The 22,747-nt window shown below is 35.8% G+C and overlaps 7 protein-coding genes, 1 long non-coding RNA gene and 1 other non-coding gene across 13 annotated transcripts; 6 read left to right on the top strand and 3 right to left on the bottom strand.

Moving 5' to 3' along the window:
- The first annotated feature begins 208 nt into the window (after positions 1-208).
- Positions 209-1,009, top strand: LOC108452451 (uncharacterized). 2 transcript variants are annotated; one of them, XR_001866394.2, is made up of 2 exons: positions 209-448; positions 715-1,009. It is a non-coding gene; the product is annotated as an uncharacterized LOC108452451 (long non-coding RNA). The 2 variants fall into 2 exon arrangements; XR_008283347.1 differs by having other exon boundaries at positions 209-601.
- Positions 1,010-2,213: 1,204 nt separating this feature from the next.
- On the bottom strand, positions 2,214-2,837 carry LOC108452310 (uncharacterized). The gene has a single exon (XM_017750084.2). The coding sequence runs from the start codon at positions 2,672-2,674 to the stop codon at positions 2,336-2,338; it is 339 nt and encodes a 112-aa protein (XP_017605573.1). The 5' UTR covers positions 2,675-2,837; the 3' UTR covers positions 2,214-2,335.
- Positions 2,838-4,030: 1,193 nt separating this feature from the next.
- Positions 4,031-6,672, bottom strand: LOC108453515 (UPF0051 protein ABCI8, chloroplastic). Its single transcript, XM_017751659.2, has 2 exons — positions 5,066-6,672; positions 4,031-4,540 (listed from the first exon to the last, which is right to left on the bottom strand). Exons 1-2 carry the CDS (start codon positions 6,503-6,505, stop codon positions 4,322-4,324), a joined length of 1,659 nt encoding a protein of 552 aa, XP_017607148.1. The 5' UTR covers positions 6,506-6,672; the 3' UTR covers positions 4,031-4,321.
- A 1,493-nt stretch (positions 6,673-8,165) lies between these two features.
- Positions 8,166-8,238, top strand: TRNAR-UCU (transfer RNA arginine (anticodon UCU)). The gene has a single exon. It is a non-coding gene; the product is annotated as a tRNA-Arg (tRNA).
- A 139-nt stretch (positions 8,239-8,377) lies between these two features.
- On the top strand, positions 8,378-11,631 carry LOC108451983 (uncharacterized). The gene is made up of 2 exons (XM_017749708.2): positions 8,378-8,545; positions 10,044-11,631. Exon 2 carries the CDS (start codon positions 10,116-10,118, stop codon positions 11,412-11,414), a length of 1,299 nt encoding a protein of 432 aa, XP_017605197.1. The 5' UTR covers positions 8,378-8,545; positions 10,044-10,115; the 3' UTR covers positions 11,415-11,631.
- On the top strand, positions 11,549-14,752 carry LOC108450056 (uncharacterized). The gene has a single exon (XM_017747491.2). The coding sequence runs from the start codon at positions 12,617-12,619 to the stop codon at positions 14,513-14,515; it is 1,899 nt and encodes a 632-aa protein (XP_017602980.1). The 5' UTR covers positions 11,549-12,616; the 3' UTR covers positions 14,516-14,752.
- Positions 14,753-15,313: 561 nt separating this feature from the next.
- Positions 15,314-16,111, top strand: LOC108452021 (15.4 kDa class V heat shock protein). The gene is made up of 2 exons (XM_017749753.2): positions 15,314-15,587; positions 15,704-16,111. The coding sequence occupies exons 1-2, from the start codon at positions 15,437-15,439 to the stop codon at positions 15,970-15,972; spliced, it is 420 nt and encodes a 139-aa protein (XP_017605242.1). The 5' UTR covers positions 15,314-15,436; the 3' UTR covers positions 15,973-16,111.
- LOC108450994 (putative F-box protein At1g67623) lies at positions 15,858-17,969 on the bottom strand. The gene has a single exon (XM_053028126.1). It carries the CDS (start codon positions 17,539-17,541, stop codon positions 16,822-16,824), a length of 720 nt encoding a protein of 239 aa, XP_052884086.1. The 5' UTR covers positions 17,542-17,969; the 3' UTR covers positions 15,858-16,821.
- Positions 17,970-19,746: 1,777 nt separating this feature from the next.
- LOC108452801 (uncharacterized) lies at positions 19,747-21,239 on the top strand. Of its 4 annotated transcripts, none has more exons than XR_008283125.1 (3): positions 19,747-20,049; positions 20,523-20,580; positions 20,909-21,084. XR_008283125.1 is itself a non-coding variant. In XM_017750594.2 (3 exons), the coding sequence occupies exons 2-3, from the start codon at positions 20,541-20,543 to the stop codon at positions 21,127-21,129; spliced, it is 276 nt and encodes a 91-aa protein (XP_017606083.1). In that variant the 5' UTR covers positions 19,771-20,049; positions 20,523-20,540; the 3' UTR covers positions 21,130-21,239. The 4 variants fall into 4 exon arrangements, 3 of the variants coding, with proteins under 3 accessions (XP_017606083.1, XP_017606082.1, XP_017606081.1); XM_017750594.2 differs by having other exon boundaries at positions 19,771-20,049; positions 20,894-21,239; XM_017750593.2 differs by lacking the exon at positions 19,747-20,049 and adding an exon at positions 20,102-20,449 and having other exon boundaries at positions 20,909-21,239.
- The last annotated feature ends 1,508 nt before the right edge of the window (positions 21,240-22,747 follow it).

Genomic DNA, 22,747 nt, shown 5'->3' with positions numbered 1-22,747 from the left:
TTATAATTTTTAATGATATATTCAGTGATATTTTTAGTTTAATTTAGTAAACTAATACGAAATAGTATCTAAATATTAATTTGGTAAAATAAAATTTAATAATTGTAATATCTAAGTATAAATAGTTTCTAAATATTAATTAGGTAAAAATAAACTTAAATAATTTATTTTGTTTTTTTAAATTTTGATGATTAAAATATCCAAATTTAAAATATTTATCGTTTAGATATGTATTTTTATATAAATATCCCGACCCTTTTATTAACAATTTTGATTTGGTGGTCTCTCTTTATCAACAATTCTGATTCATTGAATAAAAAAATTTATTATTAATATCTCTCTAATCATGGTTATCGAGAATGATAAAGAGGTGATCAAGAAATTAGTGCAGATTGAGGGGAGGAGTCTGAAGTTGGATCAATAAGAGGATTGATTTCGTTTTCTTGAGGTTTGGTGTATCCTTTCTTTCTTTCTTTTTATTCTAACATTAGCATTTTTTATCGATTGACGGGTTGTCAAGTCGAGGTATTTGTCCCATTCCGAAGTTGAAAGATTGTGTCGAGTCTTCGAGGAGTGCTTGTTGAAGAAAGATATAAGATAGGTTGATTTTTATGTCAGAGATAATGTCTTTTATGGTTTTTCTCTTTCATTTTTTGAGGGTGATCTTTTACTAAATCTTGAATTTTATAGTCGGTTTAATTGCTGTGATTATAGGTTCGTGGTTTGAGAATGTTATTGGCGATGGGTGTAGCCGGTGGACTGGCTTTTCACGGATTGGTGGATCGACTTCCTGCTTGGTGATATATGGGCAACTTTGTGGAACGGTGTCCTCGACTTGTGGGGATTTATGAAGATTGCGAATTTATAAGGGAGTTTTCGTTCTGGTTTTGGCTTCTATTTTGTTCAATTTATTTTACTTTCAGGCGAGTATGTGTATTTTGCATCTGCTTGACGTGTTTTGCCCCTTGTTTGCCTTTTTAATTCAATAAATATTACCAACTTTCCCCTACTCTTAGACTCTCAAATACTGGTATTATGCGTTGCTAAACTTGAACCCTTGTTTTCTCCATTACAAAATCTCGTTTATTCATTGATGTAAGCATCAAGATTCAGACCCACAAGCTCGACTCTATTTTTAACTCACTTTCGTCTTGCCACAAATTTCAACCCATATAAAACTCGGTTCATCGATCCCAAAAAAAACTTACCAGTCCAATCCATCACCAACGGTACATAAACATCAACTAACCTCAGTCAAAATCACGGAAAGCCCGTAGCCGTAAGAATTGTGAAGCATGACTTTTGACATACGAAATTTGAGGGGACAACGTGGTCCCGAGGTTTTATTTAATAGGTGCGCAGTGCATGAACAATGATGAGTGCATGAGTGCCAAAAGAGTTTGAGTAACTAATAATTTTTATTATTGCTAGTTTGACTGTATATTCATAGAATCATACAATACTCTATTTCAATGAGCTATTCAAGAACCCAAATAGATAAAAAGCAATATAAATACTTAAATGTTTAAATAGCATTAATTAGACCGGGGTGGTTGTCATTGGGTTGACCAGAAGCCAATTGGGCACCGGCATCGAGCGAATCAATAATTAAAGTAATTGATTGGGGACGTGGGAGAGTACAGTCAGGACAGTCCGGCATGATAAGGATAGAGGGAAAATGTCTGGTTTGTAGCTAGATCCTTCAAGCACTCACTAAAGTACCAATCGTTTTCAAGCTTTTAATTCGGCTGTTTGGTTTATGGCCAACATTTCAGTAAATGAGTAAATTGCTGATTCTAATTCGAAATTGAAACCCATGTGAGAGGCTGCTTCAAATCTCAGCTTGGGTCAATCATAAATCACGCTTGGATCTTACCATTTCTAAGCACCTAGCTGGAACCAGGACCACAATCTCATAATCCTCACTTTTTATTTTGGGGTTCATCTGAAAAAAAGAAAAAATATCAATGGAACAAGGATTTGTCCTCTATTACAAAGAAAACTTGTAAAATAAACCTTTCTTTCATGATGTCTTTGTATTATCCTTATGCTCTTTGCAGATCCAATTTTGAGTTTATTTCATCAAGGAAAAAAAAGGAAAGGAAGAATTTTCCAAATGATGATCTAATTCAATTCTCAACCAAACAAATTAACCCACTAGAAAGCTCTAATTTTGGCGACAAAGAAAAATGAAGCAATGCCGAGATACGAAAGGAAAAAGAAGAAGAAACTTGTTATTGCCAAAAAGAAGAAAACACGAATCATTCTTATATTTTACCAAAAAAAAAAACACAGAGAAAATGTGTATAATATAAAGGCCACATATATATATGTTTCAAGTTAACAAAGGGCGAGGAAGGGTGGCAATGGTTCCATGATGACTAGCAGGGTTAAACAAGCGTCTCCATGTTTTCAATTGATCTATAACCTGCTTGTAAACACCAGTTCTTGCTGCCGAAATACTAACCAACGCACTCTTCCTTAACTTCTTCAATCTTCTCCCGATCTTCACCTTTAGCCTACACAGTCTGATTCGTAGAAACGATGGTTTTCTTCTACAATCTGCTCGCTCCAGCACTTTGTGGATCAAGAACTGAGCTCGTCGATGGATTATCTCCTCTGGGTCTTCCTTATCCACCTTTGAGTAACCATTTGATCTCCTCAGAATCACCATTTTTGTTTTTTTGGGAAAGATTCTACTACCAGAGAGGGAGTTAAAAGAGAAACAATACGAGACCTTAGGTTGAAGCAATATTTATAGGGGGGATGTATCTAAGCTATTGAGGATGTCATATGGTGCTGAAGCTGTACATGTGAAGCAATATTCATTAGATAAAATTAAAACAACAATAATTATGGAGAAATATAGGTTTTAAATTAGCTGGCTTTTTTCAATGTGAAAACTGACCTGCTCTGGGCTGCAATGCTCAGGAAACAACATGCCACTAGATAAGATAATTATTAAGCTTTTAATTGAATGCAGGTTAATTTAAACTTATCAAATTAGGTTGGGTTTTATTTTATTTTAAAAATAAATGAATGAATGCAGATTAAGCATGAAGTACGTCGAAGATTATGACCTGAATTAGTTATGTAAATATATTTTAATCGTTGAAAATTATAGAAATCCAATGAAGAAATATTATCAATGAAAATTGAGGGTATTTCTACTTAATTAGACCTTATATGTTTTCCTGTTATTAATGTTTTCCTGTTACAAGATCAGGATATGTTAGTTTATTCATCCGCATGTAACAAAATAAACATTTCTTGCAAAATAAGATAAAATCAAGTTATTCATATGGTAATTCCGGTTATTTTTATAAATTTAATAATCACGTTGACCACTCTAAAGGCTTTATCCTAATCCCAATTGCAAGGAGAAATGGTGCACGTGGTGGAAAGCTGGATCAGCGCATATGATCCAGCTATTGATAGGTCTGAGAGAACGCCATATATGGAAAGTAGAACTCAAGAGTGAAGAGTGTAACAGAGATATCATTTCGGTGTTTTATTGGTCGGGTTGGGCCAGAGACAGAAAGGAGAAATATTAAAGTCAAAGGTAGCCGCTATAAAACAGACCAAATTTCCACCGGCATGGTATGTCATGAAGCATCTTTTGTAAGCAAACAAAGTGTCTACCGACTGGTTATGTTCAGATTGTATATTATCAAACACAGTTCCTGAAGCATGAGTCAGCCTACCAATTATGTGCTGATAAGCCATTGACTCAAAAGTAAATTGTTTTTCAATAATAAAAAGGACCAATTATTTCTAAATGCTTTTGAGAATTAACAAAGAAAGTGACAAGCATGGGAATGATAGAAGAGGTCTGCTGGTATCTACATCATCATCACAGTAATAATAATGGTTCAAGGGATAACCTGCTGGAAATACAAACAAGTTTTATTAACTTTGATGTTAACTTTCCCATTAGAAATGCAACAAACAAGATTCTAACATTGCTGGTGAATAATGGAATTACACCGACAGTTTACAAAAAAGCAAACTCATAAAAAAAAAAGGATAATTATTTGGTAATATTGACATAAACTTATTGATCTTATTCCTCTCCACGGCAATACACATAATGGACTACTAAAATGCATGTAACACAGTTTTTCATGGTTTAAGAGATCAAATATATACACAGAGGTATATTCCAGGAAATACACTAAACAGCACTTCAGGAACAGCAAAGTACATTACAGCTAACTAGTCATTTGTAAAAAGATGCTAAGAGCTTGAACGTTATTGATTTCATTGACAAAATTATTTCATTGTCCAACTTGACCTCGGTTGAATAAAACCTTCATCATACTTAACCCACGGATCCCTCGAGCTTCAGACTCATGAGTTGGTTCACCTCAGCACCGAATTCATCAGGAAGCTCATTGAAAACGTCACGGCAAAATCCAGAAATCATGGCAGCCATGGCCTTCTCATAATCAATTCCCCTCTGCTGAAAGTAAAATAACTGATCTTCACCAATTTTGGAGGTGCTGGCTTCATGCTCAACACGAGCTGATGGATTCTTGACCTGTTTAATGACAGCAATCCAATCGTGAGTAACAAAATGGAGCATCTAGGTTCTTGATACAACAAATAACAACAATGAACCATAAATGGTATGTAATGGCACTGTGGGAAAAGTAACTATTACAGCACAAACATTCAAAAAAAAAATAATGAGAATAAAGTTCTATCCCAACTGGCATTCCACTGTTTCTTCATAAGAGGTTGAATAAAGCTCTAGTTGGTAAAACACGGTAATGGATTGATATTACAGAGCATGCATGGTATGGGAGTCAACATTGTTTCAGCAAGGAGTAATACAGTTCAGACACAGATGACAAGAAGTTGGATAGAAAGGAAAACATATGTATGCCAAAATATCAATCAAACAGTTTGAGGTTTGCAGATATGTTACATGGGTAAACAGGAAAAGCAAATAGGAAAGAAATGGGAATCACCTCTATACACAAAATATCAATAAAAACTTGTACAGGGACAAATATTTTCACAAAATATACGAGAAAGATGTCTAAAAATCAAATATTCGCACCTGGATGTAAGGGTAGGTGTTTGCAGCGGCATTGTCGCCGATAAGCATTGAATCACATTGTGATGAATTTCTAGCATTCTCTGCTTTTGATTGAACCTGAACAAGCCCCCTATAACAGTTTCTTGAATGTCCAACAGAAATACCCTTCGAGATAATCCTACTTCTTGTATTCTTCCCTTTGTGTATCATTTTTGTACCCGTGTCTGCCTGCTGATAGTTATTTGTGAGTGCTACAGAGTAAAACTCGCCCACCGTATCATCACCTTCCAAAACAACACTTGGGTACTTCCAAGTAATAGCAGACCCCGTCTCCACTTGGGTCCAGGATATCTTCGAACGATCTCCAGCACATAGTCCACGCTTAGTAACAAAATTATAAATCCCTCCTTTTCCTTCCTCATCACCGGCATACCAGTTCTGTACAGTGGAGTATTTAATCTCTGCACCCTTAGCACAATACAACTCAACAACAGCAGCATGAAGCTGATTCCTATCATAAGAAGGCGCCGTACATCCTTCTAAATACTCCACAAAGCTTCCCTCATCAGCAACAATCAAAGTCCTCTCAAACTGCCCAGTTTCCAATGCATTAATCCGGAAATAAGTCGAAATTGGCATCGGGCATTTCGTATCCTTTGGAATGTAACAAAACGACCCATCACTAAAAACAGCTGAATTCAAAGCTGTATAATAGTTGTCCTCACTAGGCACAACTCTCCCCAAATATTTCCTAACTAAATCAGGGTACTCCCTAATTGCCTCGGAGATCGAACAAAAAATGACCCCAGCCTTTTCTAAGGTCTTCCTATGCGTAGTAGCAATTGAAACACTATCAAGAACCGCATCAACGGCGACATTAGCCAATCGATTACGTTCATTCAAAGGGACACCCAATCTATCAAAGTACTTTAGAAGTTCAGGATCAGCCTCATCTAAGCTATTCAGAGCTGGCTTCTTTTTGGGCGCAGAATAATAACAAATATCTTGGAAATCAATCGGCGGGTACCGATTATCAGACCATTTGGGTTCTTTCATTTTCAAAAATTTCTCATAAGCATCCAACCTAAGCTCCACCATCCAATCAGGTTCTTCCTTTAAAGAAGAAATTAAACGGATTGTTTCTGCAGAAAGCCCTTTGGGTATCGCAAAAGAATCGATATCCATAGTAAAGCCAAACTTCTTATCATAATCACGGTTTCGAAGAATTTCCTGGATTTTGTCATCGTAGGATTTACCTGATGAAGAGCTGGGATCTGACGTGAGAGTTTGAGGATCGAAACCAACATCTGCTCTGACCTTCAAAAGCCTTGAACTTTGGAGTTTTGGGGTTATGTATTTGACGGAATCGAGCTTTGGGAAGAACCCTTTAAGGAACTTGGTTGAATCGGAAGTAGGCTGTGGTGAGAAGCTGGAAATGCCGTTGGCTAGGAAGGAAGACATGGTTACGGCTGTGGTTTCAGGATAGAGAAAGAAAGCACCAGAAAACAAACAAACAATAAATAAAAGGAAATTAAAATAAACGTGAAATTTGAAATGACTAGCTTCTGGTTTCTATCTAATTTCTTTTTCTTTTTTTTTTGTCTTAATTTTTCTTGGCTATGATATTGTTAGATGGTCTTGTGGGCAACACGCACTCGCCACAGAATTTTTTTTGTAGGACCCATCAAGTTAACACGTAATAGTATGAGTTTTAGATTTAGTTTTCATATTTGAAAATTAGTTTTTATTTTCGGATTTAAAAGTTAGATTTAGTTTATATCGTTGTTAAAATAATTTTATTAAAATTTTTAGTGTAATATTAAAAATAAAAATTAATATTAAAACATTTATTAAAATTTTTTTATAAATCACTCAATTGAAATAGTAATGACTAATTTTTTTAAAACAGTGCTTTTAAAAATTGATGTAGTAACTTAATTGAAATAGTTAACAATATTAATTGTTTAAATTAATTAATGATGTTATAAGTTATGTAAAAAATTAAAGGGTTAATGACATAAATGACTCCTATACTTTAAAGTTTTTTCTAATGTGACCTCTATACTTTCAAAATGTCGAATTAACCCATTGTACTTTATTTCTGTTAGTTAAAGGGACGTTGCTTGTGCCCAATTAGACGCTTATGAGCAATTAACCATTTTTTATTTAGAAAATGGAAATTTAACCCAAATATTAAAATCCATTCAAAATCTTGGTTTGATTTTGAGATTAGAAAGGAGAGGGGTTACGTATCAAAATAACAGTGATGGTTTTGAGGGAAAACAAAATAAGAGAAGATGACACGAAGATGGAAAAAACAGAATAAGAGAGAAAGGTGAGAAGAAAGAGGGAAAAAACAAAGGAACAAAAGACAGATGAGAAGAAGAAACGAAAAGGGGAAAAACTAACAAATGAAAAGGAAAAAAAATAAAAAGGACAAAGTATAGATTTGTTATAAAAAATAAAATTTATATTTTTAATTTAATTCTAAAAAACTCAAAAAAAGGACTAATTGCTGAATGGTCCTTAAGCTTTAAGTCAAAAAGTCAACAATGGTAAACGTGGCATCCTTTGATTGGGCCGCGTGCCACATCAGTATAAAAGCTGACGCTGTTAGGATCAGGGGCCATTTAGCTAACGGAAATGAAGTACAGGGGTTAATTGAACATTTTGAAAGTATAAAGGCTACATTAGAACAAACCCCAAAATACAGGGGCCTTTTTACCATTAATCCAAAATTAAAATATATTGACTAAATCACAAGTCTCAACATAGTATAGAGTCAAAATTAAAATTTGACCCTTGTCTTATAATGTAAAAAAAAAAATCTTATGCAAACCTAAAAGAAATGGAAAGTCATGTGTTGGTTTTTAAAATTTAGGTATTCAAATTATATATAACTACGTATATTTTAATTGAAAAACTAACGATATTAACTATTTAGACTAATTAATAACATTATAAAGCTATAAGGACCAAATTATGTGAGAAATTAAAGTATGTAGTTTAAATATCAAATTTAAGCTATTAGAGGGACCAAAACTAAGATTTAACCATTTGTAAAATGGGCAAAAGAAAATAGAGATAAAAATATAAGTGTGACTCCGTCCAACAAAAAAAAGCACCTGTGGCCTAATGGATAAGGTGTCTGACTTCTAATCAGACGATTGTGGGTTCGAGTCCCACCAGGTGTGATTTAAAGGATTTTTGTTTTTGGGTTCGAGCAGGCTAAAACTCCAGTTTTCTTTTTTGGGCCAAGTTCATGTTCTTTTCTGTCGATTTCTCTTTTAACAATTTAACGAATTGAAGCCCAACTAATGGCTCAAAAACACTTGATTGCCTTTCATGTTTCGTCGCATTACGGTTTTTATATTATCCCGCGAACTAAACAGCCACTCCAAAGAAATCAGAAGAAAAATCAGCAAATTTTCGATTTGTTTATTGATGAGCTCACCACCCATTTTCCACTAACTGATTCGGAATCTCTCGTAAAAACAAAAGGCACGTTAATTTTCTTTTCTTTTCTTTTAGAAACTGTAGTTTACCTTATGTCGTTGCGTTTTGATTACTGAGTTTGTTTCTCTTTTCTTTTCTTTTCTTTTCTTTTCCTTTTCCATTTTGATTGAATGAGTAAGAGACTTGTATTTGGGATTGTGTCTTAGTTCTTAACTTAGACAGATTCATTTTCCTCTTTAGATTGTGAAGAAGATGGTTTTGTTCTTTTGGACTCGTTGTAACTTAGGAATGTATTCAACAGGGTGTTCCTATGTTCATTCTTGCCTGATTTGGGTTATGATTATGGGTTCAAATTTTCTCATATTTGAGGGTGTTTCTTGATCCAAGAATTACGTCGTTTTGTTGGAAAAAGGTCATCAAAGGTGTAGGTTGGTGTGCGTTGTTTTATTGAATGATTCCATGTTTTTATGTTTGTTATGCATAGATATTAGAACTGTCCCTTCCATCTTTTGTCGGTGATTGTGATGTTCCGTATATTCTCTTTTTACATCAAAGTTGTAGCTCTATTGAGTATCATATCATGTTGGAAATTGTTTAGAGGATGAACTTTTGGTTATCTCAAGTCTCAAAATCCTTCGATAGTGTGAGACTTGGGTTAAGAAATCATAGATCAAAAATGGGAATTTGTTTAGCATTTCATTGGCAGATATGGCCAACCGGTACATTGCTGTTGACAAAATGTTAAAGGAATAGACGAAACAAGCAACATCTATGGCTTGAACTTTGGGCCTTCATCATGATATCAAATCTGTACTAGAAATTCTTGGTCATGCTTAGACTTCTATATACCCTTCACAGACAATATCTATATTTTGATTTTATCCCGCCTGGTATATTTGTAGAGGTGGAAAGGTCTAAGGTCCTGACATCCATAGCATTTATTTTGTGATTTTGTTCCCAAACTTGTATTGATTAAATTTAAAACTCTTCAACATCTTAAACAAACTGAGAACCTATGAAGCATTTAGTAACTTTATTGTCTGCTTAGGTGCCCAAATTATGTTCCCTTATATTTTTGTATTTGCATCCATCTGGCTTTTTATTGAATCTACCTATTACATTGGTGACCTTCTTGATATGCATATCTCAGTTCACCAGTAGCTCCTTTTGTTGAGTAGGTGATCTTTGCTGTTCAAATCTAACCCATTTATATACTATCTGTCACTTGAGAAAATTAAGACATTAATTCCTTTGTGGCATTGAGCACTTATTTAAATAAAAATATTAGGCCAAAACCTGGGGCCTACTCCAAGAGAACACTTAGCTATAGCACCAATAGGCAAACTTTATGTTAATAATAATCCAGAGGACCTGACGTTATATAGTCTGGTATATTTGATTCTTGTAAAATACTGTTTACTAGCATGGCAAAAGAAGTGGTAATAGTGTTGATTAACTATGTTTTTCTACCATTTTCCTAGTGCATTCAGCTCTCGATTGAGCATATGGATGACAAAAGTTTTTATTACTCTCATCATTGCAGGTAAACGCAGGAAGATTATTGACTAGGATTTGTTATAAGATAGCTTAAAGGAGGTTGTGCATCCATTTGTGGATGATGAGCAACCAGAGTCAAGGGGCGAGCATATCTTTGACAGAAAATCCCCCTGTAAAGCGGAGACGTGGGCGTCCACGTAAGGATGATAGTATTCAACGGGACAGCACACCTCCAACACCTGCAACTGAGAATCTGAAAAACAAGCAGAGTGTGGGAACAAGCGACCCTACGTCTAATGAAATGGTAGGTCAGATGGTTTCTGGTGTCATTGAAGGTTCATTTGATGCTGGATACCTTCTTAATGTTAAGGTTTGTGATACCGACATGCACCTTAGGGGTGTTGCATTTCTACCAGGGCGATTCACTCCGATTACTGCTGAAAATGATGTGGCTCCGCATGCTAAGATGTATGAAAGAAATGATATTCCTATCCCATTGGTAAACGCACAGGGTCATCTCCATGCTGTGAGTCCTTCATCAGGGAAAAGTGCGAAGCCTGTTGAGGATAAAAACGATGCACCTAACCTTCCAGACCAAGGTCTACAAATTGGGCTTTGTTCTGGTGCCATGGCTGCTAGTAAGAGCCAATCTGCCTGTATTTCAATTCCTCTAGCTAGTAACTTGCCAATTAATGACACTGGTCTTCCCGTGGGGCAAAAGGTCCTGCAAGACCGAATGTTAGATTCCGGATTGCAGACAGATAAAGCTGTGGGACGGAATCAGTCACTGCTGGGATTTGAAGCCTTAAAGCAGATGAAAGGACCAAATATTAGCGTGGAGGCACTTAATACATCTGAGCCAGTGTCTGCAATGTTTACTGCTGATGTGCCAGCCGCTAAGATTGTAAATCCAAATCCTCAAGTTGATGACCAGGCCATATGTTCTGATCTTAAGTCACAGGAATTGTTTCATGATGATGTGAAAAACCTTGACCTTGGTAACAACCAAACTCCCAAAATTTCTGAGCCTGAAGCTCAAGCCGATGGTGGTGAACCCACTCAAACCAACTTGTTCGAAAAACAGGCTTCATCCAGGCTAGATGTAGATATTTCTCAAGATACTGAATTGGAGCTTGCTACAAAGATAATTGGTGGAGTTGGCACGTCTCACATGGATGGATTATCTGCAAGTGAGGCTGCCACAACTGCTACGACAGTTTCATGCTCTGAGTCAATGAACAGCCAACCAGTAATGATATTTGGAGTAGAAACCATCCCATCTGAGCCAAAGCCTGCGGCTGAAGAAACTGTTCCAGAAATGGTTGTACCTGAAGATAGTAGTAGTTCCTTAATGGCGGCTGACACCAATGGTGTGGAATCTAATGCCAAAGATGCCATCCCACCACCGCAATCTTAGTTTTCAAGTTGTCAAACTAAAAACAGAAAAGGAACGAGCTTTACAGTCAAAAGTCTTGATGAATGATTAGTGTTTAATTCATTACTGAGTTTAGGTGACATTGGGGGTGGTGTTTAGGTACCCTTTCTCAAATTTGGATTATTTGCAATTGGTACTCTTTGCAATCTACCTTTAACATCAAGCAGTCGACATTGTGTGCAGTGCATGGTTTCAGGGACATTTTTTCTTTCTTTTTTTATTTTTATAAAAAGAGAAAAAGACCCATAAGTTGGGCAGAAAATTTGCAACTGTCATTGTAATTATATAACGCTTAACTGTATACCATTCCTGACGACGAGGCTCATGGTTTGAGTGAGAAAGGTTTTGTTAGGAAAAGCTTAGGAAAATACTGTCGTAGTTCTTTTTATTATCAGCAAGTGAAAAAGTACTGCAATAGTTTGGAAAAGAAAAGCTTTCAAAGAATGGGAACGTAAGCTGATATGGTGTTTGTCAAAATGACTGAAATAGGTTTGTTTGTTACCTATTTAAATGGGTAACTAAAGGTTAAGTAGGAGAAATACATATCAAAATTTATATAATTGAAAGATATCACTTTTAGTCAAGGAAATATTAAATATGTTATTTAAGGTATATTTTGATAATTTTACATGAAATCAGAGGGGTTTTTTTTTTCTTTTTAAATATGGGCTAATTTGGGTTTTTACAATAACCTTCTAATTGTCTCGAATCAGTTTCCTTTTTGGTCTTTTACTTGAAGTGTGCGCTGTACAAACTGTAAACTCTTCGGTCTGAAAGTTAAAAGGCAACGGATCTTTGACAGCTCTTCCACTCTTTTGAATCTGAATGTTGAAGGAGAATTCTAGAGTACAGCTAATACATTATATGAATTTTTAACTTTTTGTCTTCCAAATTGAGGTAATTGACTGCTTTCCATTCTTGCTTTTAACTCGTTCATCTTGCCTGGTAGTCAGAATTTCCTTCTTTCTAGGTTTTAAGCAGTTTTAGCGTGTATAGCAATTACTTGCTGGAATAGCTGCTCTTTACTGAATATGCTTGGAGAAACTGCTGGGTTTAAAGTGATTATCTTATGAGATCTCTTGACAGACTTTGACTGATTTCATCTTTGCAACTGGAATTGTTATCTTTTATCTCGTTTTCTAAGAGACATCCAGGATTTTGCTAGATTTCATACTAGGGTCGGAATGGATTTACATTTGAAGAATCTGTTTGATAGATTCCAGGAGCAATTTGGTTCTGGTCCTGGTCTCGGTCCTGGATCCGGGACGTGCCTTATGAAGGTAGAAGGCATTTCTTCTAACTTTATAAAGCCCTTATTTAAAGCCTCTGCTGCCTTATATAGAACTGAACCTTGGAGAAGATTGCGCCCAGGGCATTTGTTTGGTGTCCGAGTCGGGAAAGATTCGGATTGGTCAGGCAAAAAACAGCCTTTTCCGTGTTCCCAGTTCATTGGAGGAGATGGTGGGGATATTGGGTTTTATATGTTTAGATCTGAAAATGATGCTAAGAAGATGACAGGCTTAAGGGAGACTATTCGAGTTCCAAATGTTGAGCTTTTGAGGGTCACGTACGAGCTTGAGACATTAATGTTTCCTTCCAACCGCAAAATGATCAAGTCATTGTCATTGGAAGCATCTGGGAACGATCGGTTTCCTGTTATTGATGTCGCACGCTGCACATCTTCTGGTGAGCTTCAATTTAGGAATCCTACCCTAGAAGAACTGAAGTTTGTCTATGCTTTCATGAGAGCCATTTCCTTGGTGCACCCATTGCTTCAGGCGGATAAAGAAAGCGGTCCAAACTGGACAAGGTTGATAAGTTTTGACCCCTTTATCGAGACGGTTGACATTCAGTGGCCTTCAGAAATGGCTAGAGGTCATGAGCTTGTTGCTGTTACAATCTCACATCCACCTGGTCAGGCATATGAAGAAAAGATAAGTTCAACCACCAGCTCAACACCAACCAAGTATGCAGAGCCTCCAGATGAGGTCACCTTCATGGATATTAGAGTAAACTCAAATTCAAGCTCAATCCATTGTGCAATGTGTGAGAAAGAAGTTCATGGAGATCAATCTCTCTGCTGTGGGCGATGTCGAGCAGTGGTCTACTGCACTTCTCTCTGCCAAAAGCAGCACTGGAAGGAGTCACATAAAAGCATGTGCGGTCTGTACAAAGCTATGATGGAAAGGGAAGAAGAGCTTGTAATGAAAATCTTCATGTTCCCTTGCTCTGCTGCCCAACCTTGTAAATGGCTTGAATCATTGGGAATCCATCAGAAAGGGATGTGGAGAAGGAAGTGCAGTTGCTACTCTCACTGCCCTTTTGGTCTCCTTCCAGTTAAAGGTGGGTTATGGGATTCTTGGGGTGGGCTAGATGATGAAGAATACCCTGGTGATTTGCCCTTCCACAATCAACTTCGAGATGGGATCTCTAGCCCTATCCTTCTTTCTGGTTGGTCCGAGTACTATAACCTTCGGTCCCTGTCATTGTCGAGCCCTGTTGCTGATATTCTTTCCCACCCTTTGACCGTTTATCATATATTGACGGCTCTCAGTATCAATACAAAGAATCTTTTACTAAAGGGAAAGGAGGTGATTCTTCACTACCTGGGGCCTGAAGGGGAGATGGATTGGATGCCTGCATTTTCTGAAATCAGTCACTTGTTAAACGGGTTGGGTAATATACAAATCATTATGGTAGGACCTGAAGTTCCGACAAACTTGTCAGGTACCACGTCAGGAATTAGTAGCAGAGTTAGGGTGAATCTAGTAAGGGGTGTTTATCAGGAAGAAGCCACCTACTTGCCTTCCCCCCATGTTATAGTTGCTCTGAACTGTGCATTGGATAGGTATTCCAGCTGGGGTGGTGCTCTTGATCTGATTAAAGCCATCGGCGTCCCTGCTTTCTTCACTGAGCAATCTGAAATTTTGTGTGCAAATGCTAAACAGGTTCTACGTGGTGCTGGACTACATATCACCCACCCAGTGACACCTAATCCCTTCCGTTCCCCGGTGAAGAATCACGATTCTTCCACCAATCTTCCTTCGTACAGCAATGGATTTGTGTTGGGGGTAAATGCATGACTCAAATTTCAGGCACTGGACACCGGAACCTAAGTTTTTTCATGATTTTATTTTAGAAGTAGATATTGAATGTTGTTAGCTGCTTTACCTACTGATAAGATATTGGCTGAGAGACAATCTGGGAATGAAATTCTTATTGCAAGATAGGCTGTTTCCCTTATTGAGTTGAATACAATGATGTAAACTTTATGATTTTTCCATCACTTCTGATTAATAAAAACTATGGCTGTGAACGAACTTTTTGTCCCTCCTCTGACTGAAAGCTACCAGATATTATTCTGCTTAACTTGGTGGTAAATTTCATTATTATAGTCGGACAGTTTTCTGTTTTCTTTGATTTTGATAAGACTGTTTCTAAAGTATCTGAGACCATTAGGGAATTAGCAATCTGAGACCATTAGGGAATTAGCAATGGCATATATGATTTTGACTGCAATAATACGACTGTTTCGTGAGGAAATGAGAATCGTGGCTTCTATTCCTTTTCTTTTTCTCCTTTTTCATCCTACAATACATACGTGGATACCATCCAAGTTCCAATCCTAATGCTTACATGGGCCTGAATACTTCAATACTTGGTTTGAAATCTGTACACGAACAAATATTTTAGTTCTCCCTTTTAAAATCTCAGGAGTAGTATGTGCAAGTATGGTGAAAGTAACATGTCATTTTCGACAGCCCATGCCATGCTAGATCAAGTCTGTCATTACAAAAACAACCTTTTTACTATACAAAGTACTGTAAAGTTTGATTGAACCTTTGAATAGCCAATAAGGTCGTCAATTAAATGCCTCCATGACCCCCAACTTGCCCACTTGGCCTATCAAAAGTGCAGACAACCCTGTTCCTATCACGTTATAAAACCAACCCCGATGGCTATATATCCATTAGGCAGCCAAGAAAAGTTACCTCCCACTAAAAATGGAGTTTTCCTTCCCATCATACCAACTTTCTTCCTTGTATCATTATCTCCTTCCATCTCCTGCCCTTTTCTCCAACCAGCTTCTTCCTGAAAGCCATGTTAATTGGACTCAAACCCCAGAGGATCACGTTTACTCTGCTGATCTTCCTGGTAGCTCTCTGCCATGGAAAATTTTCTTTTCATTATCTTCTTTTCCTTTACCTTGTTAATTTATGTACCAGAAACTAGTTTCATGCCATGGTTTTTCTTTTTGTACTATACATTAGGGGTGAGGAAGGAGGAGATAAAAGTGGAAGTTGAGGACTCAAGATATCTTATAATTAGGACCGAGGCCATCGATGACTCAACAAAACCAGCCATGGACTTCAAGAGGAAATTCCGGCTGCCTGGTTCCATAGATATTGATGGAATATCAGCTAAATATGAAGATGGGGTCTTGACAGTAACCGTGCCAAGGACTTTCAGGAGGGGTAGTTTCTATATTGACCCTGCAGATGTGCCTGATAGGGTCGAAGTTCTTGCAAGGGCCGCCTGAAATTGGGAACATTATTTTTTTTTTCTTTAGATTGTAAACCTTATTTGTGGGCTATGATTGGTCTGGGGTGAGAACCTGGGGAATTTGATTGTACCAAAGATTGATCCCAAGGATGAAAGATTGAATTTGGTTTGGACTATGGCTCCTGTAACTCTAAAACTTCAGAATTTTCCAGGAAACAAACATCCAGGTTCAGCAGGCATGTTTATGGACATGGGATTAACTGTACATTACATTTTATTTGATTAAATATAATCTAAAATTCCTCCCATCTACCTCAAAAAGAAAAGAAATCTCTCATTTTGATATGTCAAGAAACACAAGCACTTGGCCCACATTATATTGGCATGTTTCAAATTCTCTCTCTTATCTGTCCGATCCGTTGCTCAGATTATTGGAATCTAAATTGTAGAACAGCTGTGAACTGAGGTGGAAGATACGCATTCAGACCACCAAACAGGCTTTAACTGCAAACAACTTAACAACAAGGGCTTGTTTTTTTCCCCTTTGCTGCTGCTACTCTAAACAAGTCTGTTACCCAAACAGTCCCTTGATATAGTTGGCTAGATAATTTTTTCCCTTTTGAGTGGATCTCTCACTGCAACGACAAAAAGGATCATTCACGTGCGTAGCAGCCATTGGGACTAGGGACCATCACTCAAATCTGTAGCACAACTAATTTAATTGAAGTTGACAAAAATCCACGAAAATATTAAATTTATCATTATCAAAGTTGCAACTTGTTTAATCATTGTCGGCCCAAAATAAATTGAAATCACCTGAGCCACAAATTGGAATATTGTTTGGTATCTACAATTAACAGAAGAAATAGCATAGATTACGTGCACTCTAATTAATTAAATATTTCCTAAGCAAACTACAAAACAGAGTTGCTTCACCGTCCCAAAAACATGGATCGCAACAATAGCCGACGTTTTTGCTTGCTTCCCAAGCTTGGCCTTCCGAAGAAGTACATGAACGGTTCGGTCTTTCCCTAATGTCACCATCACAACTACGGCTGATTCGTGTGGGTTCGGTCAATGCAGCGTACACCCACATATTGCTCAAAAAGTTTTCGGTTTTTAAACGGCAACTGGTCACGATTCTTGTTCTTCTTTTGCTAGAATTCGTGAGATCAAGAGAAGATATAATTCGAAGCCCTTGTTCCCTTAGCTCACCCCCGAAACAAATCAAGATAATACCGTAAGTATATATAGCTTCTACGTGACCTTTCTCGGCCGCTTTCTTCAAACAATGGAGACCAAATTCAGATTCTCTTAGACTAAAACAATCCATCATTCCTTTCCTATATAAAGCTTCGGCGTTTTGGGCAGCTTCGCATCTTTTTTGCAAAACTTTCTCGCTTCTACGCCATGGAACGAAGTTAAGTTTCTCCATTGAAACGTTCTGGAAGATTTGATCGTAATTCGAAGCAGCACGAAAGGCCTTGCAACTTAACCTGGCATTGACGAAATCAGCGGCAGAATTCGACGCCGCATGCTTGAGAATTTCCGACAACATATCTTCTGGAAGTGACCTTGCGATGTCGTTAACAATTTTGCTCGTCATGATTCCGTTGGGAGATTATAAAGAAGCTGCTTCTTGAATCAAATCCTACAAAGCAAAGCTATATAAGAAGGGTATTAGAGGCGGTGCCATGATTGACCAGGATTAGGCAAACAAAATCCTGTAATTGGTAGGATTAAATATTTAATACAATTTTTACGCATCCTTAAAACCAAGTTATTGTTTCCAATTGCTTTTGCCCATTCAATGAATTAGAAACCAAAGTAAAAAAGAAAAACAGCCGCCATCAGGCATCAGCCACCTTTTGAACAATAAAGCTTTTGGAGCAAGTTTGACTAAGAAACTTTTCTACAATAACGTTTATACATGAAAAACTAAATTATACTTACATGAATTAACTCTATATACTATATATATAAATTAATATTTTCCTTTTTACTTAATTTATAAAATAAATAAAATATTCAAGTTCCACATTACCTAACTCCAAATGTTCCTTTCTAATAATAAGCAATCATTCTTAAAGATTAAGATCCTCGTCACATTTCAAAACCTTGCCTCCTATGCAGGATTCATTCACATAAATTTTTTTATCACGAAAGGGTAAAAGTAAGGGTATAATCGAGCTGAGCCAAGTTTGAATGTCAAGCTCAACTCGAAATTTGAAGTTTGATATTTGACTCGAGCTAGATCGAACATCTATTTTTAAGCTCGAGATCTATTCGAGATATAATCGAACTACTCGAGCTTGAGCTCGATTAAGCTCGTTTATCAATTTCTATACTTAAACTCAAGCTCGAACTCGGTTTAGTAATTAAGCTTAAGGTTAATAATATATATTAAGGGCAATAACGTAATTTAACAATATAAAAATATAAAAAGCTGGGTAAGGTTCGTGAGCCGTTTGAGTCAAATATTACTAAGCTCGAAATTAGCTCAATTGATAACTGGAGCTATACAAGCTCGACTCAATAATTATCAAATCAAATTTAAATTTTTTTCAAGTTCAACTTAGCTTGCGAGCATCAATGTCAAATTTACAGCCCTAGGTAAAAGTATCATAGAGGCCTTTGTGGCAATGGTCGAATTGCATTTTGCTCCATTTATTTCAAAAATAGGCAATTAGTCTCTATATGTTATATCAAAGAAAAAATTTGGTTTTTTTTGTTAAAATTTTATCCATTTTTACTATTTGAAACTTATTATTGTATATTAGAATGAGATGCACTTGATATGCCACATGTTACTGTCGGTTTTTTTCCTCAATCATGTCAGTTTAAAACAGTACAAATTGATAAAAATTTTAATATATAAGACCAGTTTACTCTTTGCTTTAATGTATATGGACTAATTTACCCATTTTTTAAATAAAGTGGAGTAAAATACAATTTAACTCTAGTCTGAAGCCTCTGTGACATTTTTATTGAAAAGAGAGTAGGAATAATAGTATTTGAATCGGATCATTTAAGTGTAAAATGAAAATTTTAACCAACATTACAAATAATTTAGTATTGAATTACTCATTATTATGATAAATCTTAGTTTGAATTCTTTTTATAATTCAAATTATTTTAAGTAATAAAAAATTGCGTTTAAATTAATTATAAAACATGATATTATGTTTAATATTTAAAAAAATAAAAGTATGGATTTTAATATTTTAAAAAGAAAAATGAGTTTTGAATAATAATTTTATCATTTTTGATTTGGTATCTTAAAAATTTGAAGGAGTTTAAAATTAATGGTTGAAATAAAAAAGATAAAAAAATTATCAATTTATCATCGATCATGTCACATAAAATTTATATTGAAGAAAGTGAGTTTACCACTCATTCAATTCAATCAGTTTCAACAAAGAAATTGATTTTCAAAAAACTCAACATATTCTGCTACTGATTTAACAAATTTTAAGTGATCAATACAATTTTCAAATTTCTTATGTAGCTTAATCAAATGACTATAATCTTCCCAACCATCCCACAAGCCTTACACGTGAAAGGTTACCTCACAGTTTTCTTTATGTTGAAACTTAGTTTCATCTACACGGTCCTTGAACTTCCAAGAAAGTTCCCACATATGGCAACTGAGCCAATACAGAAAAGCAAACAAAAAGCATTGAGTGCCATGAAATGAAACCATGATTGATTTCCCTATTTGTCTCATGAGCTCAAAAGCATGTCCAAATTGAAGAAAAAATAAAAGACGTCACGTCATACATTGCTCCTTATTTGCATGATATCATTATCACTCAGCATGAAAATATGAAGTATTCTGATTCTTTTTTAATAGCACCAGAGATACATGGGCATGTGAGGACCAGATGGAGAGACTTTCACTAACAAGGGGCTCAGCAAATGATCGTACCCAGAGATTCTATGGCCTTAATAATTGTTTCTATCAATGGAAGATGCTCTTTTCTGTTTAACTTGCAAAAACCTTCTTTCTTTGTCATAGCTCCATCTTTATATGTATACGTAAATTGAGGAAGTTCTTTCATTATAACACCAACTGCATTTCACTGTGAAGTGTGGCCACCAACAAAGAGAAAAGGTTAGGATTTTCTTGCATTGGATTTAGCTTCATCTCTTTCTTATAAGGCTAGTTAAGATTGTGTTGCATGTATATTGATTGGTAATTAAGAAAAACATACCAAGGTGGCCATAAATGTTAACGATGCGTCTAATTTTCGGCTCCGAGAGTTGATGTTGACACATCAGCTACATGCGTAAACAGAGTTAGCACTAATGTAGATCTTAAAACTATATTATCTTCGCTAGCTAATAGCTTCTTAATCTTAATTTTCATTGACTTGGTGTTTCAACTATAGTTTTTGAGGTAAAATCTGATGCTTCCTTATCTCAAAATGCCAATGGCATTATGTGCAAGGCGTATTTGTTTATTTCTTTCTTACTGCATTCATCAAATTGTTTGGAAATCAAGCTTAAAACATGTAAGTCTATTTGGTGGATTTGAAGTAGTTTATAGCTTGTTTGAATTTGAGCCTGAATGAAGCCGTCCAACAGGAACCTGGGAAGAAAATCATGGAAGACAGAAGTGGTAGCTCTTATAACCTTTCGGCAGGTACCAAATTCTTACCACTTCGAATTATATTTTCCCCATAAATTCAGACACAACATATTTGGGGGGGGTCAAATGTTTATATAAAAAAAAGTACATAATATGGAAGCTTGTATAATATATATGCCATATTCAAACGCTTTCCTTCCTTGTCTTTTCCCCCGATCTCATGCATATTTTTTTTCAACCCAAGTAACATGATTTCTCAATCTAGAAATTATCAACTTAATTTATTAATTATATTATATTATAGCTGCTGTTTTTCTTTTTTTGTGTGTGTGGATTTTGCTGGTTATATGAAATACTGAACTGTTAGGCAAACCGGCGTCAGAGTTGGAAACACTGCAGAAGCAGCACGAGGAGAAAACAGTGAAGATCCAAGAGCTCAAGAAACAAATCGAAACTGTGAAGCTTCGGTTGGAGCAGAAGAAGAAAAAGGAAACCCCAGGTGAGAAAAAGGAAGATTTCCATGACCTGATCCTCAAATATAACAGCCTAAAAGATGAATATATTGCATTGTCGAGGGACAAGTCAAGGGACCTGAATAAATAAGGGCAAACTGTTTTCTTCAGTTTATCAGCACTGTTCAAGTACTTTGCTTAATGGGTTAACAAGTGTTTCTGCAATTAAAACAATAGATATATAAGACATAGCTTAGATTACATTGCATGCACTAGGCTAATTTTGACTTTAATTAACTAAATATTTCCTAAGCAAACTACAAACAGAGTTGCTTCGTGATCCCAAAAACAAAAATCGCAACCACAGCTGACTTTGTTACTTGCTTCCCAAGATTGGCCTTCTGAAGAACTCGAACAGGTCTGTCTGATGTCATGATGGCAGCAATTACAGCCGATTTGTTTCGGCCGGTCAGTGCAACATACACCCACATGCTGCTCAAAAACTTCTCGGTTTTCAAACGGAAACTAGCAATGATTTTTGAACTTCTTTTACTAGAATTTGCAAGATCGAGAGACGACACAACTTGAACCTCCGAAACAAATCAAGATAATGCCGTAGGCATATATGGCTTTGACCTGACCTTTCTCTGCCGCATGCTTCAAACAAAGACCAGACTCCTATTTCCTTCGACTAAAACAATCGACCATTCCTTTCCTATATAATGCTTCGTCATTCTTGGCAGCTTTTCATCTTTTCTGAAAGACTCTCACTTTTACGCCATGGAACGACACTATGTCCATGGAAACGTTCTCCAAAATTTGATGGTAGTTTGATGCTCCATGAAAAGCTTTACAAGTTAACTTGGCGTTGACGAAATCAGTGATGGAATTTGAGGCGGCATGCTTGAGAATTTCCGCCAACATATCTTTTGGAAAAGACCTTATGATGTTATTGTTAGCATCTTTCTTCGTCAATATGATTTTATTTGAGATTGATAAGAGGCTTGTTTCTCAAAACAAATCCTACAATGCAATCTAATAATACAACGAAGCTATATTATGTGTATATATACACACATATAGGAAGGGAATTAGAGGCGGTGTCACTTGTTGACTAGATTAGGAAATCAAAATCCTTTAATTGGTAGGATTAAATATTTGTACAAATTTGATTTGGAGTTAAAAATTGCTCTTAGTTTTAGGTTATCATTTTTGTTTTTCATGTCGTTGCTTAACTATTAGTTTGATTCATATTTGTTAAGAGCTTATACCAAAATATATATTCAAATTATGTAATTTATCTCATTTAAGTTTTAAATTTTTTAAAGTAGTTATTTAAAATTTTATTTTGTTACCACCATTAACTTTAATTAAAAAATTTTAAACCAATCAAATTATAATATATTAGATTTTTAATTAGAGTTAACTATTAATACTTAATTGAGAAAAATTGCATAGATACATATTTTTCATTTTAAGTCTAGATAGAGAGGAACTTGCACCTCAGTGCTCTTCTATCATCATTATACCAGTTTGCATTAATTGTAATTTTAATTAGAATTTATAATTAATGTTAAGCCTTAGCTCAATTAGTGAGTGTGTGGTTTCCAACATGATTGATTGATTTTTTTTTTTCTATTTAAGGTTTAAGAAGAGATTATAGATAGTAGACATTAGATCAAAAATAAAATTCAAAATTTATTCTTAAATCCGTAAATATCAATGAATTTTGAAATACACCCAAGTGAATAATGCATGTAGCTTTCATT

Source organism: Gossypium arboreum, chromosome 5, assembly GCF_025698485.1.
Source record: "Gossypium arboreum isolate Shixiya-1 chromosome 5, ASM2569848v2, whole genome shotgun sequence".
NCBI classification, from domain to species: domain Eukaryota; kingdom Viridiplantae; phylum Streptophyta; class Magnoliopsida; order Malvales; family Malvaceae; genus Gossypium; species Gossypium arboreum.
The sequence above is the reverse complement of the archived record's forward strand: the minus strand, read 5'-3'. Positions and strand labels throughout refer to the sequence as shown.

Excerpts from the sequence above, each read along its gene's own strand:
- LOC108450994 (XM_053028126.1), bottom strand. The coding sequence starts at position 17,541 with ATGACGAGCAAAATTGTTAACGACATCGCAAGGTCACTTCCAGAAGAT.
- LOC108452310 (XM_017750084.2), bottom strand. The coding sequence starts at position 2,674 with ATGGTGATTCTGAGGAGATCAAATGGTTACTCAAAGGTGGATAAGGAA.
- LOC108452801 (XM_017750592.2), top strand. The coding sequence starts at position 20,345 with ATGCTTCCTTATCTCAAAATGCCAATGGCATTATGTGCAAGGCGTATT. Across the intron at positions 20,450-20,522 it reads GGAAATCAAGCTTAAAACAT|GAACCTGGGAAGAAAATCAT; the intron begins GTAAGTCTATTT and ends GCCGTCCAACAG. Across the intron at positions 20,581-20,893 it reads CTCTTATAACCTTTCGGCAG|GCAAACCGGCGTCAGAGTTG; the intron begins GTACCAAATTCT and ends CTGAACTGTTAG.
- LOC108451983 (XM_017749708.2), top strand. The coding sequence starts at position 10,116 with ATGATGAGCAACCAGAGTCAAGGGGCGAGCATATCTTTGACAGAAAAT.
- LOC108450056 (XM_017747491.2), top strand. The coding sequence starts at position 12,617 with ATGGATTTACATTTGAAGAATCTGTTTGATAGATTCCAGGAGCAATTT.
- LOC108452021 (XM_017749753.2), top strand. The coding sequence starts at position 15,437 with ATGGAGTTTTCCTTCCCATCATACCAACTTTCTTCCTTGTATCATTAT. Across the intron at positions 15,588-15,703 it reads TTACTCTGCTGATCTTCCTG|GGGTGAGGAAGGAGGAGATA; the intron begins GTAGCTCTCTGC and ends ACTATACATTAG.
- LOC108453515 (XM_017751659.2), bottom strand. The coding sequence starts at position 6,505 with ATGTCTTCCTTCCTAGCCAACGGCATTTCCAGCTTCTCACCACAGCCT. Across the intron at positions 4,541-5,065 it reads ACACCTACCCTTACATCCAG|GTCAAGAATCCATCAGCTCG; the intron begins GTGCGAATATTT and ends GTCATTAAACAG.